At 38.0% G+C, this 13,977-nt stretch overlaps 1 protein-coding gene across 4 annotated transcripts in view; it reads right to left on the reverse strand.

Moving 5' to 3' along the window:
- The window catches only part of ahrr (Aryl hydrocarbon receptor repressor), a 44,188-nt gene extending 31,150 nt beyond the window's left edge, over positions 1-13,038 (reverse strand). The window contains exons 1-3 of one of the 4 annotated variants that reach the window (XM_017452628.3): positions 10,224-13,038; positions 9,794-9,870; positions 9,197-9,378 (exon numbers count right to left, since the gene is read on the reverse strand). In XM_017452628.3, coding sequence (XP_017308117.1) covers positions 9,197-9,378; positions 9,794-9,855 — 244 coding nt within the window. In that variant the 5' untranslated portion in view covers positions 9,856-9,870; positions 10,224-13,038. Of the gene's footprint in view, positions 1-9,196; positions 9,382-9,793; positions 9,900-10,223 lie in introns of all 4 variants that reach the window. The other 3 variants (XM_047150196.2, XM_017452627.3, XM_017452626.3) reach the window with 3 other exon arrangements.
- Between the last annotated feature and the right edge of the window lie 939 nt (positions 13,039-13,977).

The following is a 13,977-nucleotide window of genomic DNA, read 5'->3' on the forward strand; positions in this document are numbered from 1 at the left end:
CAAGACATTGATTCTATGTATCAGGCATAAAAGTCACCATTCGCCATTTGCCATTTATGATTTAGGTTAACAGATGGGTGAAGAAATGACTTGGTTCATTTATTGATTCATTCATGAGATACTGACTACACTCCTCTTTAATTCAAAGAGTCACACTATAATTAATATATATACACATACTGCACCATTAAAATTTATTTCCAATTTACACCTTATTTGATATTGACACTGACATTGTCATGGCCCCCAGGGATAATTCCACCTTTGGCCACTAGAGGGTACCCTGATTGCCTTTGCAGAACAACTTCTTCAGTTGTCTCCTTCCATTTTGTGTCTTAACCATTCTCATGTGTTTTCATTTTCCTGATTGATTAGTGCTCTATTTAAGTTGCTTGTTTTTTCCTGCACAGTTGCTGGAGCATTAATTCTAGTCAGGTCATGTTTGTGTTTGGTCCTCACATGGTTATTGTTTTTATGCACTCTATTTTGATTATTTAGCACTTTTTCTTAGGGTTTATTTTTCTAGTTTCTATGTTTCTGATAACGCTGGTTCCTAGTGTCTTTCCTCGTGTTTGTTTTCTTGAACCTGTTTCCTGTGTCTGTCTACAATAAAAGAAGTTCTGGATTTGCATCCGTCTCCATGGACTCACTCCATAGCAGAATACTCCAGCGCCCTTGGTCCCATATAGCCACAGACTTTGTGGATTCCCTTCCCAGTTCCCAGGGACACACCACCATATTTACCATTATAGACTGCTTTTCCAAGGCCTGCTGTCTCATTCCATTACCCACTACCCACCGCCTTTGAAACAACAGAGCACCTATGTAACTATGTATTCCGATTCTATGGCCTACCAGAAGACATTGTTTCCGACCGAGGACCCCAGTTTACTCCCTGCCTATGGGCAGCGTTCTTCCAGCAGCTCAACGTCAGCCTAACCTCCAAATACCACCCACAGTCTAATGTCCAGACCAAGCACATGAACGAAGAACTCGCTTTCCAGCCTCCCCTATTCCACTGGTCAGGAGAACCCATAGAGCTACCAGCAGTCAATGACTGGCTCCAAAGGAGCGAAGCAACCTGGAACCAGGCCCACGTTCATCTCCAACGAGCACTCAGAAGACAGAAAGCCAGACCACAAAATGGATGCAGCAGAATTTTTTGCAACCCAAGAAGCAATCCTGAAGTTCCTGAGGATGAATCCAGAGGGGAAAGAGGTTTGGATCAGGGCCACAGAGGAATGGATGGAGGTCAGGTGTAAGATCTGGGCCCACCCACCCGGGCCCACCCACCCTAAGATCTGGGCCCACCCGGCCCACCCGGCCCACCCACCCTAGGATCTGGGTCGGCCCACCCACCCTAAGATCTGGGCCCACCTCGCTTGGCCTCCCTGTTCAGCTGAGGACGTTGCTCCGTCTCCTGGTTTGGTCGAGAGCTCCGCTTCACTTGCCTGCTCCGCCTTGGATGTCACTACACCAGGCTCCTCTTCAGACGTCACTCCGCCTTCCTACTCCAGAGAGGGCGTTGCTCTGCCTCCATGCTCCGCTGAAGATGTCGCTCCTTTGTTCTGCTTCGTCCCATGTGCCGCTCCCCTTTCCTGCTCCACGAAGGACATCGCTTCTCCCTCATACTTCACGGAAAGCGTCCCTCCCCCCTCCGGCCTCACTGAGAACTTTGCTCCCCCCTCTGATCTCGTGGAGAGCATTGCTTCCCCCTCTAGCAACATGGTTAACGTCGCTCCCCGCTCGGGCTCCACCTTGAGCTTCGCTCTCCCCGCTGGCTGCGTGTTGGCAATCTCTCTGTGCCCAAGCCTGGCCAGGGAAATCGCGTCATATTTCTGAGGTACAGAAGACACTGGCCCGCATCTGTACCCCAGGAAACACATCAAGCGTCCTTGTTATGGCCCTGTGAGAGATGACACTCAGGGGAACTTTGAGACATTTAAGTACCTCTGGTCTGGGTATCCAGGACTCCCTCTCAAACTTTTTTATGCACTTCAGAAGCCACGCCTGAAGGGGGGGGGCTCTGTTATGAATCTCCAGAGGGAGCTATGGACTTCAATTCCCAGCAGCCACTGCACCTCTGCATCACGGTCACATGACCATCCACACCTGACTTTCATTCCAGTGAGCACCAGTCTGTATATAGCCACTCTTTGCACCTCACTCTTTGTCTGGCTTTGTTTGTCTCACACTGTCACGTTATGCTCTCTCGCCTCATCTGTATTGTTTTGTGTATGTTTGCTTTATTAAACTTTAATCTGCATGTGCATCCGTTTCCGCCGTCTCCATAATTGTGACAGACATATCACCCACTGATATAATTTAATACTTTTTTCAGCTAAAGGTTCTGATGTTAAAAGTTAGAAATGAGTAATTATTATATATTTAGAACCTATTCTGGATTTTTGTTCCTTCAAAGTAATGAACTAATAATCTTTTGAATATGACTAATATGTCGTAACAATTAAGCCACTTTTTAGTGCATACGTAAAGGTTGATAATTTTACATTTGTTTTTAAAACTTCTGAATGAATTAGCCTATATAGTTCATTGCACCAAAAAAAGCTATTTGTTAAAAAAAATCTGATTTTATACATTTTCACCATATTACTTTCATGTAAATGTCAAAATGCCCTGAACATGATTAAGACATTTACAAGCTATTTATCCATTTACAACTAAAGGTTAGTGTTGTATATCACCAGCTGCATTTAGTATAATCTACACACAACAACAACATCTAGAGTTTAAGTTACTGGGAACAGGTAAATCACTCATACATGATACTCCAGCTTCTTACTAGAACCAGACATTTTGAACATTGAACACATCATATCTAGTATATAGGCTACCAGTTGGGTTGATATTTTATATAAGTGTGTTATATAAAATATCTAAAAATTAAAATGGTTCAGCTCCTAGCTGGTCTTTGCTTTCTATATACCCTATATACAGGTCTCCCGATGTGAAGAAAAACTCATATAAACAGCTAGTTAAATACTTAGCTGGCCAGGCTGCAAATATAAACATGTAAAGTAATAATAACGAAACATTAAATATGGTGCCTCAGTTGGACTGGCATCCCATCCAGGGTTAATTCCCACCTCATGCCCAGTGTTCCTGGAATAGGCTTCATGATAAATCGGATACTGAAGGTGATAATGACTGAAAATTAAATATTAATTGATCACTGCATATTTGTTACTGGTTATTATACCTGTTTTTCCTTTTGAAGAAAATCCATAGATCTTCTTGTATGGCTTGTCTAATGGTTGAAACTATGGTGCACTATTAAACATAAACATAATAATAATAATAATAATAATAATAATAATAACATGGCCACTTTAATAGGAACATCTGTACCCCTAGTCATTCAAGAAATTATCCAATTAGACAATCCTGTGGCAGCAGTGCAATGCATAAATTCCCACAGATACAGACCAAGAGCTCCAGTTAATATCAAACATCAGAATGAAGAAAAATGTGATTTCAGTTACTTTGACTGTGGCATGGTTGTTGGTGCCAGACGGTCTAGTTTGGGTATTTCAGAAATTGCTGATTTCCTGGGATTTTTATGCACAACAGTCTCTGATTAGACCTTGTTGAGAGAGGTCAGATGAGAATGGCCAGACTGACAGGAAGGCAGAAAAGCCTCACAAAAACTGTGTGCAAAGATGACAGGGCACAATACACATACACATACACATTCATACACTGATTCACACCTAGTGGCAACCAAGTGTAGCCATTTCTCCTACTTGCATTTGGACCATGGGTAGAAACCAGAGAACCCTTAGGAAACCAATGGTTACAACCATGGTGAGCAGAAAAGGCTCTCAGAGTGCACAACACATCAAACATTGATTCAGATGGGCTACAACAGCAGAAGACCACATCGAGTTCCTCTCCTGTTGGCCAAGAACAGGAATCTGAAGGCTGCAGTGGGCATGGGCTCATTGAAAATATCACCTGAAAACATCAATTGTCCAATTTCAGTGAGCCTGTTTCTTTATCTCAGCTGCATTTAAGTATATGCAAATATTTTCCTTTAAATGATTCTATTAATAAAAGTAATAACTGTCATAACGGAACGGCACTGATGATTATATAGTTTTCAGAATAAGATTAAGTAATTGAAGGAAAATCTTAACTTTTTTTTATAGTTTTGGTGAGCATTGGAATACACCAACAGATGTGTTAATAAATTATTACTAATATGAGTATGTATACATACCAGGACAGTTTTATTATAGAATATATGATTAATCCTTTAATATGATTTATTTTTATGGTGTTATACTGATTCCTTTTTGGAAAATGTTCATAATCCACTGCGGTAATGAACAAATGAGCAAAACATTTTAGCTATTTTTCCTTCATCACTAGGGATACTTTTACGGGTAAGAAGGGTAGAGTAACAGATTAAAAATGAACATCTTAATGAGTTCACATCTGAATGTTATGATAACTACATATACAGTCCCTTCAGAAACTATTGGAACGTAAAGGCCAATTAATTTGTTTTTTGCTGCAGAGGACATTTGGGTTTGAGATCACAAGATGGATATGAGAAGAGAGTTTAGAATTTCAGCTTTCATTTCCTGGTATTTATATGTAGATGTGTTAAACGACATAGAATATAGCACATTTTGTATCAGACCACCCAATTTGTAGGTTAGCAAAAAAAATATTGGAACAAGTGACTGAAAGTTGTTTCTTGTTACCCAGGCGTGCCCTATTAGATTTATTGTTTAAGCAATAAACAGCTCTGAACATCTACTTTTGGTTTTAGAGCTGTCTATAGGAGAAAAGCAAGCCATATTGAAGCTGAAAAAGAGGGAAAATCAATCAGAGGCATTGCACTCATCAGGCATAGCCAATACAACAATTTGGAATGTCCTGAGTAAGACGGAAACCACTGGAGTACTGAGTAATAGTCATTGAATAGGTCAGCCAAGGAAAACAACAGTTGATGACAGAAACATTGTGAGGGCTGTGAAGAAAAACCCAAAAACAACAGTCAGTGACATCACCAACAACCTCCACACAGCGGTGGGGGTATCACAATCCACTGTTCGAAGAAGACTTTGAGAACATCAATATAGAGGCCCTACCACCTGATGCAAACACTCATCAGCAGTAAGACTCCAAATAGATTTGGCAAAGAAATACAGAAATGAGCCACAAACATTATGGAACCAAGATTAACCTGTACCAAAGTGATGGAAATGCCAAAGTGTGGAGAAAGAACGGATCTGCTCATGATTCAAAACATATGAGCACATCTGTGAAACATTCAATTCAGTTCAGTTTTATTTGTATAGCGCTTTTAACAATGGACATCGTCTTAAAGCAGCTTTAGCGAAATATATAAATTCAGGATATAAATTTTAAATGTATGAATTTATCCCTAATGAGCAAGCCAGAGGTGATTGTGGCAAGGAAAAACTCCCTGAGATGATATGAAGAAGAAACCTCGAGAGGAACCAGACTCAAAAGGGAACACATCCCCATCTGGGTGACACCTGATAGTACAATTATAAATAAGTAAATCCCTTCTATAAATGTGGTAATACTACATGGTCAAATAGTGCAATTGTGTAACCAGGAAAATTCATTACAATTTTTACATGAAGTCTGTTTTGCTGAACTGTTAACTGATGGAGACTTTATTGCAAAACTGTTTGTGGCAACTGTTCAGGTGAATTAAGGTCCAAAGCCATCTTATGATTTTAAGTGGTACCATCCTCAGCAATATCAATGATCTTTAGGCTGCACCATGTGGGGCCATCCTCAGCAGCAGCATGTGAGACATACTATGATATGTGAAATTAAATGTTCACATATCATAGTTTTTATCTACTTTGACAAAACTTACTTAGACTGAGTTGACTTTCACAGGATATAGTTCAAACTAAGTAGCACAACGCCTGGTAGTGCCTACTCAGCGAGGCACGAGGTCCCTTTCCAGAACCTTCAAACTGACTGTCCCTCAATGGTGGAATGAACGTCCAACCTTAATCCGGACAGCAGAATCTGTCACTATCTTCAAAAAACCTCTTCCGTGAACACTTAACTAACCCCTAACTTACACCTTCCCCTTATTTAAAAAAAATCATTCTGCACTTTTACTGGCTCTCACACCTCTACTCTACACCTCTACTCACTTAAGAATCTTGTATGTAGAACGCTATTAAGAATCTTGTACGGTAGCACTATTTATATTGTTCTCTGCTTGATATATCGCTTTGCATGTATTTCCTCATTTGTAAGTCGCTTTGGATAAAAGCATCTCTTAAATGAATAAATGTAAATGTATTAGTAAACATAACCCACACCAAGTGTTATAGGGAGTGATATCTGTGGAGGCACTGTAACATATTATCATGATAAGGATTACCCAGAAATCATGGTATGCTTCTAATTCACTAGGATTACCAAAGACAATGTGTTTTAACATTTTTATAAAATTTTCTAGTTACAGTACATAACTAATAATGTATATATAACATTCATGGAGTTATAGTATGCAGCATTCATCCTGGCAAATGTTCAACTAAAAATGTACTAACTTTTTACTGTCCTGAGTGTGCTTAATGGTATTGTTTTATATTTCATGAATTTTTACCCAACAAAAGTATGTGTGCCAACTATGTTATATATTATTTAGGGTTCACCCAAACTGTACCAGCCAGTATTTGTACAAGAATGAAACATTCTGAGCGGGCCCATTTTATGGAATATGCCTTGGCTAATTACTGTATATTAAGCAATTAGGTTACATTAATGTTGTAAAAGTCACATTTTCCTCTAACTGTAAATGTAGCCCTCGTCAATGTCTAGTATAGCAAAAAACACATTAATCCTTTTATATATGGCTCTTGAAATCACCTTCCTCCCCGTGTGTCACTGTTTCCTTTATCTATCCATAATCTTTATTTATTTCTTGTACAAGGAGTTTAGAGATAACTAGAATATCAATATTATTAATAATTAACTTTTATTCATATAAACTAGGATTCTACCACTAAAAAAAATTATTACTCACAGTGTTGGCCATAAATATTTGACACCATATTGGAGCTTGGAAAACATGATTAGGTTACTGGGTGCATCAAGTTCAAAAGATATTATATAGTCTATTACAGACATCATTCTGCTGTTTATTAATGTTGAAATTAAACACCAATTAACATGTATATATTTGGAAAACCTTTATACAAAACTATTTATACTCTAAGGGCGATTTGACCTCACAACATTTCAGTCACAACTTTATGACCTCAATCTTTACAACCTTGAACTCCCAAACTCAATCCGCACCACAGAATCTGTCACTATCTTCAAAATACAGCTAAAGACATACCTCTTCCGTGAACACATAACCAACCCCTAAAAAAAAAAAAAACCTTGACTCTGCACACTTTGCTTCTTCTAGAACTCAGTTAATAGATCTTGTATGGTAGCACTACTTGTATTGTTCTCTGCTTGATATATCGCTTTGCTTGTATTTCCTCATTTGTAAGTTGCTTTGGATAAAAGCGTCTGCTAAATGAATAAATGTAAATGTACAAGGACCAGCTTCTCAGTACCACTTATTATCTGATAAAGGTGTAGAGGATGACACTAAAAGGCACTAAAAGACATGGCTGACAGAAAAACAGACATACGATAAGCAAATAAATAAATAAATCACTGTAATAATGTAAAATTAGATAATAATCACCAAATGCACCTGAGCAGAAAAACAGAGATTCCGTTAATAATCACTCAAATATTAGACATTACCCAACCTGCATATGGTTTGATTACCACTGCTTTTATAACTATGCAGAAATAAATATGACACATCTGACACATCTGACACATGACAAGCTGTGAGCTTGATGTTGGCCTTTTGCCTACTGCCAACCAATATCATACCCTTTATATTTTCATACACTGAAAACAGAAATTCTGTGATAGAGATGGTAGAATCTGAAAAACTTCTACTCTGGACATTACTCTGAAACTTCTTTTAAGACCCTATAAACTAATAATAATTATATATATATATATATATATATATATATATATATATATATATATATATATATATATATATATATACACACACATATAAACACACACACACACACACACGCACGCACACACACACAAACATATCAGAATTTTAATAGAGAATCTGAAATAAAAAACACATACGGATTAATAACAAACAAGAAAAGACCACAATGGAAGTTGGACAAATGCATGTTAGATAGTTTCAAATTCATCATGCTGTATATTATATGTTCTTTATAAAATAAAATCTTTCACACAATGGATACATTGTGTCCTAAGCAATGCTTTAAAAAGGAACTGTGCATGTACAGCTAAGCATGAACTGCACACCCTTGTAACCTTAGAAGCTTTTTCCAGTTTATAAGGACAGAATACAAGTAAAAATTGCTGCGTTCTGAATGTCAGCACTGTAGCATACTTGGAACGAGCAGTACTGTAGAGTACCACTTAGAGAACATCGAAATGAATAATTATCCTGTTTCATGGAAGTCATTCAAACAATATATAATGTAATACAAATCTACCTTAATTAATTAATATTAGAACATAAAATATGAAAACATAAACAGAACATAAAATGCATACTGCAGCGTTAAGTTTATGTGGAATAAAACTGAAACTTCTAATGAATGATAAAAATAAATTTGTCATAAAACTAATGACAAAGTGGTTTTGCTTATTAGATTACAGTTGTGTTAAATATTAAATACAGCACAAAGTTGATCCCACACAAACACTAGTGCAAAGCAGTTTTGAAAGTCAACTGGAACAACAAAATCAAATATTTTTCTGAGTGTAAAATTTATAGTGCACATTTTACCCCATATTAACAGCTGATTTTATAACACTGCAATGTAAACTGAATGGTCACCTCTCAAACTTCACTTCAAACATCACCCCGCAAACTAACTGGTCATGAGAAAAATCGCATAATCAATCCTCTTGTAGGCATATACTGGAAAAAGTTTTACAGAAGATGTGTTTCCTTCAAACCTTTAAAGAAAATAGGTTCCCAAAGAGCAATAAAAAAGCCACTTTCATGTGTGTCACTAATTTTCTTCTTTAGCCCTTTTTTCAGATTTTTCGGTCTTTGCATTACAATTATATTTAAAAGTAGGTATCTTACCATTGAAGTAGCTCTTGACACGAAGATAACTGACACTGAGACGCAGCACAGAAAGCTTGTCCAGTTTGGAGATGATCTCAGGTGGGAAAGGTAGCAGACTGGCCAGCCGATCTAGCTCTGTATTCAGCCGGTCTCTGTGCCGTTTTGACGGGTTGGACTTCTCGCTTACAGGTGCAGGCTTTCTACTAGAAAGAATAATATACAATATACAATACAGTCAGTTGATGTAACCCTGCAACCTTTAGGTTGGATGTTGACATTGATCGTAGAAGAAAGTGTAAATGTCTAGGCTACATATTAAAAATAATTCCACGATTTATTGGCCCAACAACAGGTGTTTCACATATTCTCATGTGCCCATGTGCAACACATGAACTATATGAACTTAATAATTGGCCATTTCAAAAATGTCAAAAAATAATCATGTACATTACTTTGATCAGAAATTGAATAGACAGAAATGACCAACAGAGTACTTCTCACACTCATTACCACCAATCTAATAAAGACTTCAGCACAAGCCAACTGACAGTAACACACGTATAGCCTCAATTATTCACCCATAAATAGCAAATACATTACAATATTATACTTAACTGCTTCTGTATGGGCTTCCTCCGTTTCCGACCTGCATACATGCAGTCTCCCGGTGGTATCATCTCGCAGTCGGTGTGCTAGAGGATTGATATCCAAAGGGTTTCATCTCCAAAAAGTAAGTTTATAAAGTTTTAAGACTCGTTTAAAAACGGTATCAACTTCAATATGTGCAACATCCATATTATTTGTCGGTAGGGATGTTCAGGCTGCAGATTTATCTCGAGTTTTAAAAAAATAAATAAAAAGAGTTGCCTATTAAATGTGTGTAAAATTCATAGCTAGTTATTTTGTTCCAAATGGTACAGTATGTCATCATCTAATCACCATATATATGTTTACACACACAAGCTAACATGGTCGAAATGACAAGAATATTACGCTCGTTCCATCTTGTAATAAAATATGACTTATATCTGGTTAAAATACTTACCAATGTACTCGGCCAGGTCCCAAATATGAGAAGTATCAATCAAAGAATGATTCTAGCAATGTTATATTCCATGGACTTAATTACATGGAAGTAAAATGTAATTATTCTGTAAGAATAACGTTCATCAGCTTGTAAAGCTCCAGGCAGATGACTTTTATACCCGACTTTACTTCCTCGCGTTTCAGGTGGCGGATTCCTCTGAATGACAAGCTGCTCTCTTCGCACGCAATGCTGAGCCTCAGCGTACACACACACACACACACACACACACGCACGCACACACGCGCGCGCGCGCTCAGTTACTCTCACTCCCACTTTCTCTCATGTCGTTCAAGGCACAATTTGCAATGTAAAGGAAAATAAATTATTGCTTTAATCGATGTTGACGGTGCAGTGTATCGAATATTTAAGATTTCTTTAATGTAGGCTATTTCTAACACCAATATGCGGTAAACAGGTCACTTATACACTAATATAACTCTAATATATGTCTTACGGCATTTTAAACCCAAAGACTCGCTGCTTTTGTTTCACTAATCGAGTTAAAGACATTTTCTCATCCAGTACATCAGTGCAACTGTATACTGCAGTTTGCAGTTTCCTAACTGTTCTTATGACATTTTCCTGGGACCTGAAATGAGTTTGGGTCTAATACAGATTGTTTAAAATCGTAAAATTTCTTTCTAGGGTTGGTTGGTGTTATAGTAAACCTTAAAGTAAAAACAATATTGATTTTACTTTTTCTTGCCCATACAGTATGTATGCTATTTGTATATTGCAGGGGCCTGCATTTCCATCAGTGCAATCTGATTGCAGTGAACTTCCAGAAACAGCAAGGGGAAGAGGAAACCACAGTCATTCAATTAAAACCACACTAAAATGTTATAAGCCACATATTTATGATTTACATAAACGTTTGGCCTCACTATGAATTTTAGGCCTAGCTGACAACACTCGTTTACTTCTTCAGCGGGGGAGAGAGGAGGCTTTATAGCACCAGTAAACCCTGGCAGTTAGAGTCAAGTTGCAAGATTTTGCACACAACCTGGCTACTTTTTAGTGTATGATCCACGATACTGGCATATTGACAAATGACTTCCATTTCATGGGTACTAAACAAATTACTCACTTTCAGTAACCACGGTATCCTGGTCAGGGTTACGGTGAATCCAGAGCCTAACACTGGGTGTGAGGCAGGAATACATCTTGAATGGGATGCCAGTCCATCTCAGGGCACCATGCACACACATTCATACACTCAGTCACACCTAGGGGGAATTTATCTTGGCTAATCCACCCACTGCCATGTTTTTGGGAGGTGGGAGGAAACACAAGAACCTGCACTATTAAAAATAAAAGTTCCAATTAGAACCAAAAAAAGGGTTTTTCAGCCTGATGCCATATGAGAACTCTTTGAAGTTGCACAAAGAACCTTTTACTCTCAAGTTCTTTAGAGAGCAATCTATTTACTGTTGCTTTAAAGAACCCAGAAATGGTTCTTCACAGCAGTGCTACAAGGAACCATGTTATAAGATGATCTCTAAAATATATATATATAATAACTTTAGTTAGCACTTTAAGGAACCAAAGTAAGGTTCTTAAGAGTGATGCCAGGAGAACCTTTCGCAGTCCCACAAAGAACCTTATATGGTTCGCCTTGAAGAACCATTACACTGCTCTGAAGCATGTATAACAAACCATAAAAAACATATTTAATCTCCAAAGAACCATACAGCTGAACTCAGGAACACTATACAATGAAAATGGTTCTTGACAAGAAGAGTCTTTGCAAAACCTCTGGTACTGTAAAAAACATTAAAGAACCTATATTTTTAAGAATGTGGTGGAAACCCATGCAGACATGGGGAGAATATGAACAGAATCTAAACACAGACAATAACTCAAGCTCATGACACTTATATTATGCTATAGGCTACTATCTAGTGATTTTTTTAGAGCAATACTTTAATGGACAGTTGACAGTCGACAACATACAGTCATCCAGAATACGGGCCATCAGTTTAGTCTGAAAGAGTTTTATACATCCCTTTGTTCAACGGTATTTAATACAGCAGGTGTGTTTCCCATAGAAGTGTGTGAGGCAATCACAGAAGCGCTAATATTATTAACCAGGTTTCAGCAAAATTTCCAGCTCAAAAACCATACAAAAAACCCAAAACTAGTCCATAAAAAGAAAAGGAAGACATATAATTCTTTCTTTTCTAAGCCTTTGCATGGGAAACAAGGTCACTGCAGTGCATGCACATTTCTGATATTTGGACAGTATTTGTAAAGATTGCAAGAGGAAAAGGGAGATTAAACTCAACCCTCTTGCAATCATTACAGTATCTTACAAACTAAATGTACATCACACACTGTCTGCACTTACAGAGTGATTCCTTTATTTGTGCTTGATCCAGTTCCCATTTTTTTTTTAGCACTAGATGTAATAACTCTCTGGAGCTAAATGGTGCAGCATACCATGCATGTTTTTGGACTGCGGGAGGAAACCGGCATACCCAGAGGAAACCCCTGCAGCATGGGGATAACATGCAAACTCCGCACACACAGGGCCATGGCGGGAATCGAACCCAACAACCCTGGAGGTATGAAACGAACATGCTAAGCACTAAGCCACGGTGCGCCCATTTGCAGTGATTATATATGAAACTATATGTATGTAAACACTGTTAGCGGTAAGGAAAAGACATTTTCTTATTTCTCATTATTTTACAGCAAGACATAATACAAAAACTATAAAATATGTAGAAACACCACATACAACAGCACTCTTGCTTGACGTCGCTGTGTTAAAAAAAGGGGGGGGGGGGGGGGGGAGTCTGTTCTGTCTAAGCAGAAACCCTGCTCTTAAATTCCACCAAATTGTTTTACCTGTTCCTGCCGGCTCCATCCATGGACACAATCAATGGTTGTATATATGAGTGGACAACATGGTGCTATTCACTCCCATTGTGCATTTTTGAAGCCTTTTTAGGCAATGGGTCTGCCTCTCACCCACCCATGTTAATGTACACGTGTGTCCATGATTCATTACCTAAAATGCATCTTAAAATGGTGCATTGGCTAACTCTTGTGGTAAGTACAGTTATTAATTAGCTGAGCTACTGTTTGCTAGCCAGTTGATCATTTTAATCAAAGTAATATAAGAATAAGTAGTGCCTGTAAGGTACCAACTGAAAATATACTGGTAAAGAGCAGTCAACATTTACACTCGACAACACCTATTTTTCAAGGAAAAAGATTGTAGTTCTCCATGATTTTCATCTAGCTGACACCTGCAGTCAGTAAGTACCCATGTGCATGAAGTGCTCTTATTTTCTCTGCTATTTCGGTCAGTGGATTTAGGTTTAAAAGGAATGACTAGATAACCTTACCAAGATATTTCGAGTGTCCACTGAGGTCATGTAGTAAATTGTAGATTATTATGACATTTAGCTAGTATTAGCTGCCTTGCTTCACTTTATTCACTCACTTTGATTTTCTAGTTATAATATCAGAACAATGAGCCAGCTTAGACATCAAAATGAGCAACATACCAGGAAAAACAGCAAAGAACAAAAAAGAACCCTGCTGAGGGTCTATTAGAACAGTTTACAGCAGAACAAGACACGGCTTTGCTACAAAACTGTCCAGAGCTTCAGGTCTGTGTGTGCATGTGTGTCAGTGAGGCTCGACTGTGATCAAACACTTCATCAAACACTTGATTTTATTTATTGCAAAATCCTATAAATGT

This window comes from Ictalurus punctatus, chromosome 23 (genome assembly GCF_001660625.3).
Source record: "Ictalurus punctatus breed USDA103 chromosome 23, Coco_2.0, whole genome shotgun sequence".
NCBI classification, from domain to species: Eukaryota; Metazoa; Chordata; class Actinopteri; order Siluriformes; family Ictaluridae; genus Ictalurus; species Ictalurus punctatus.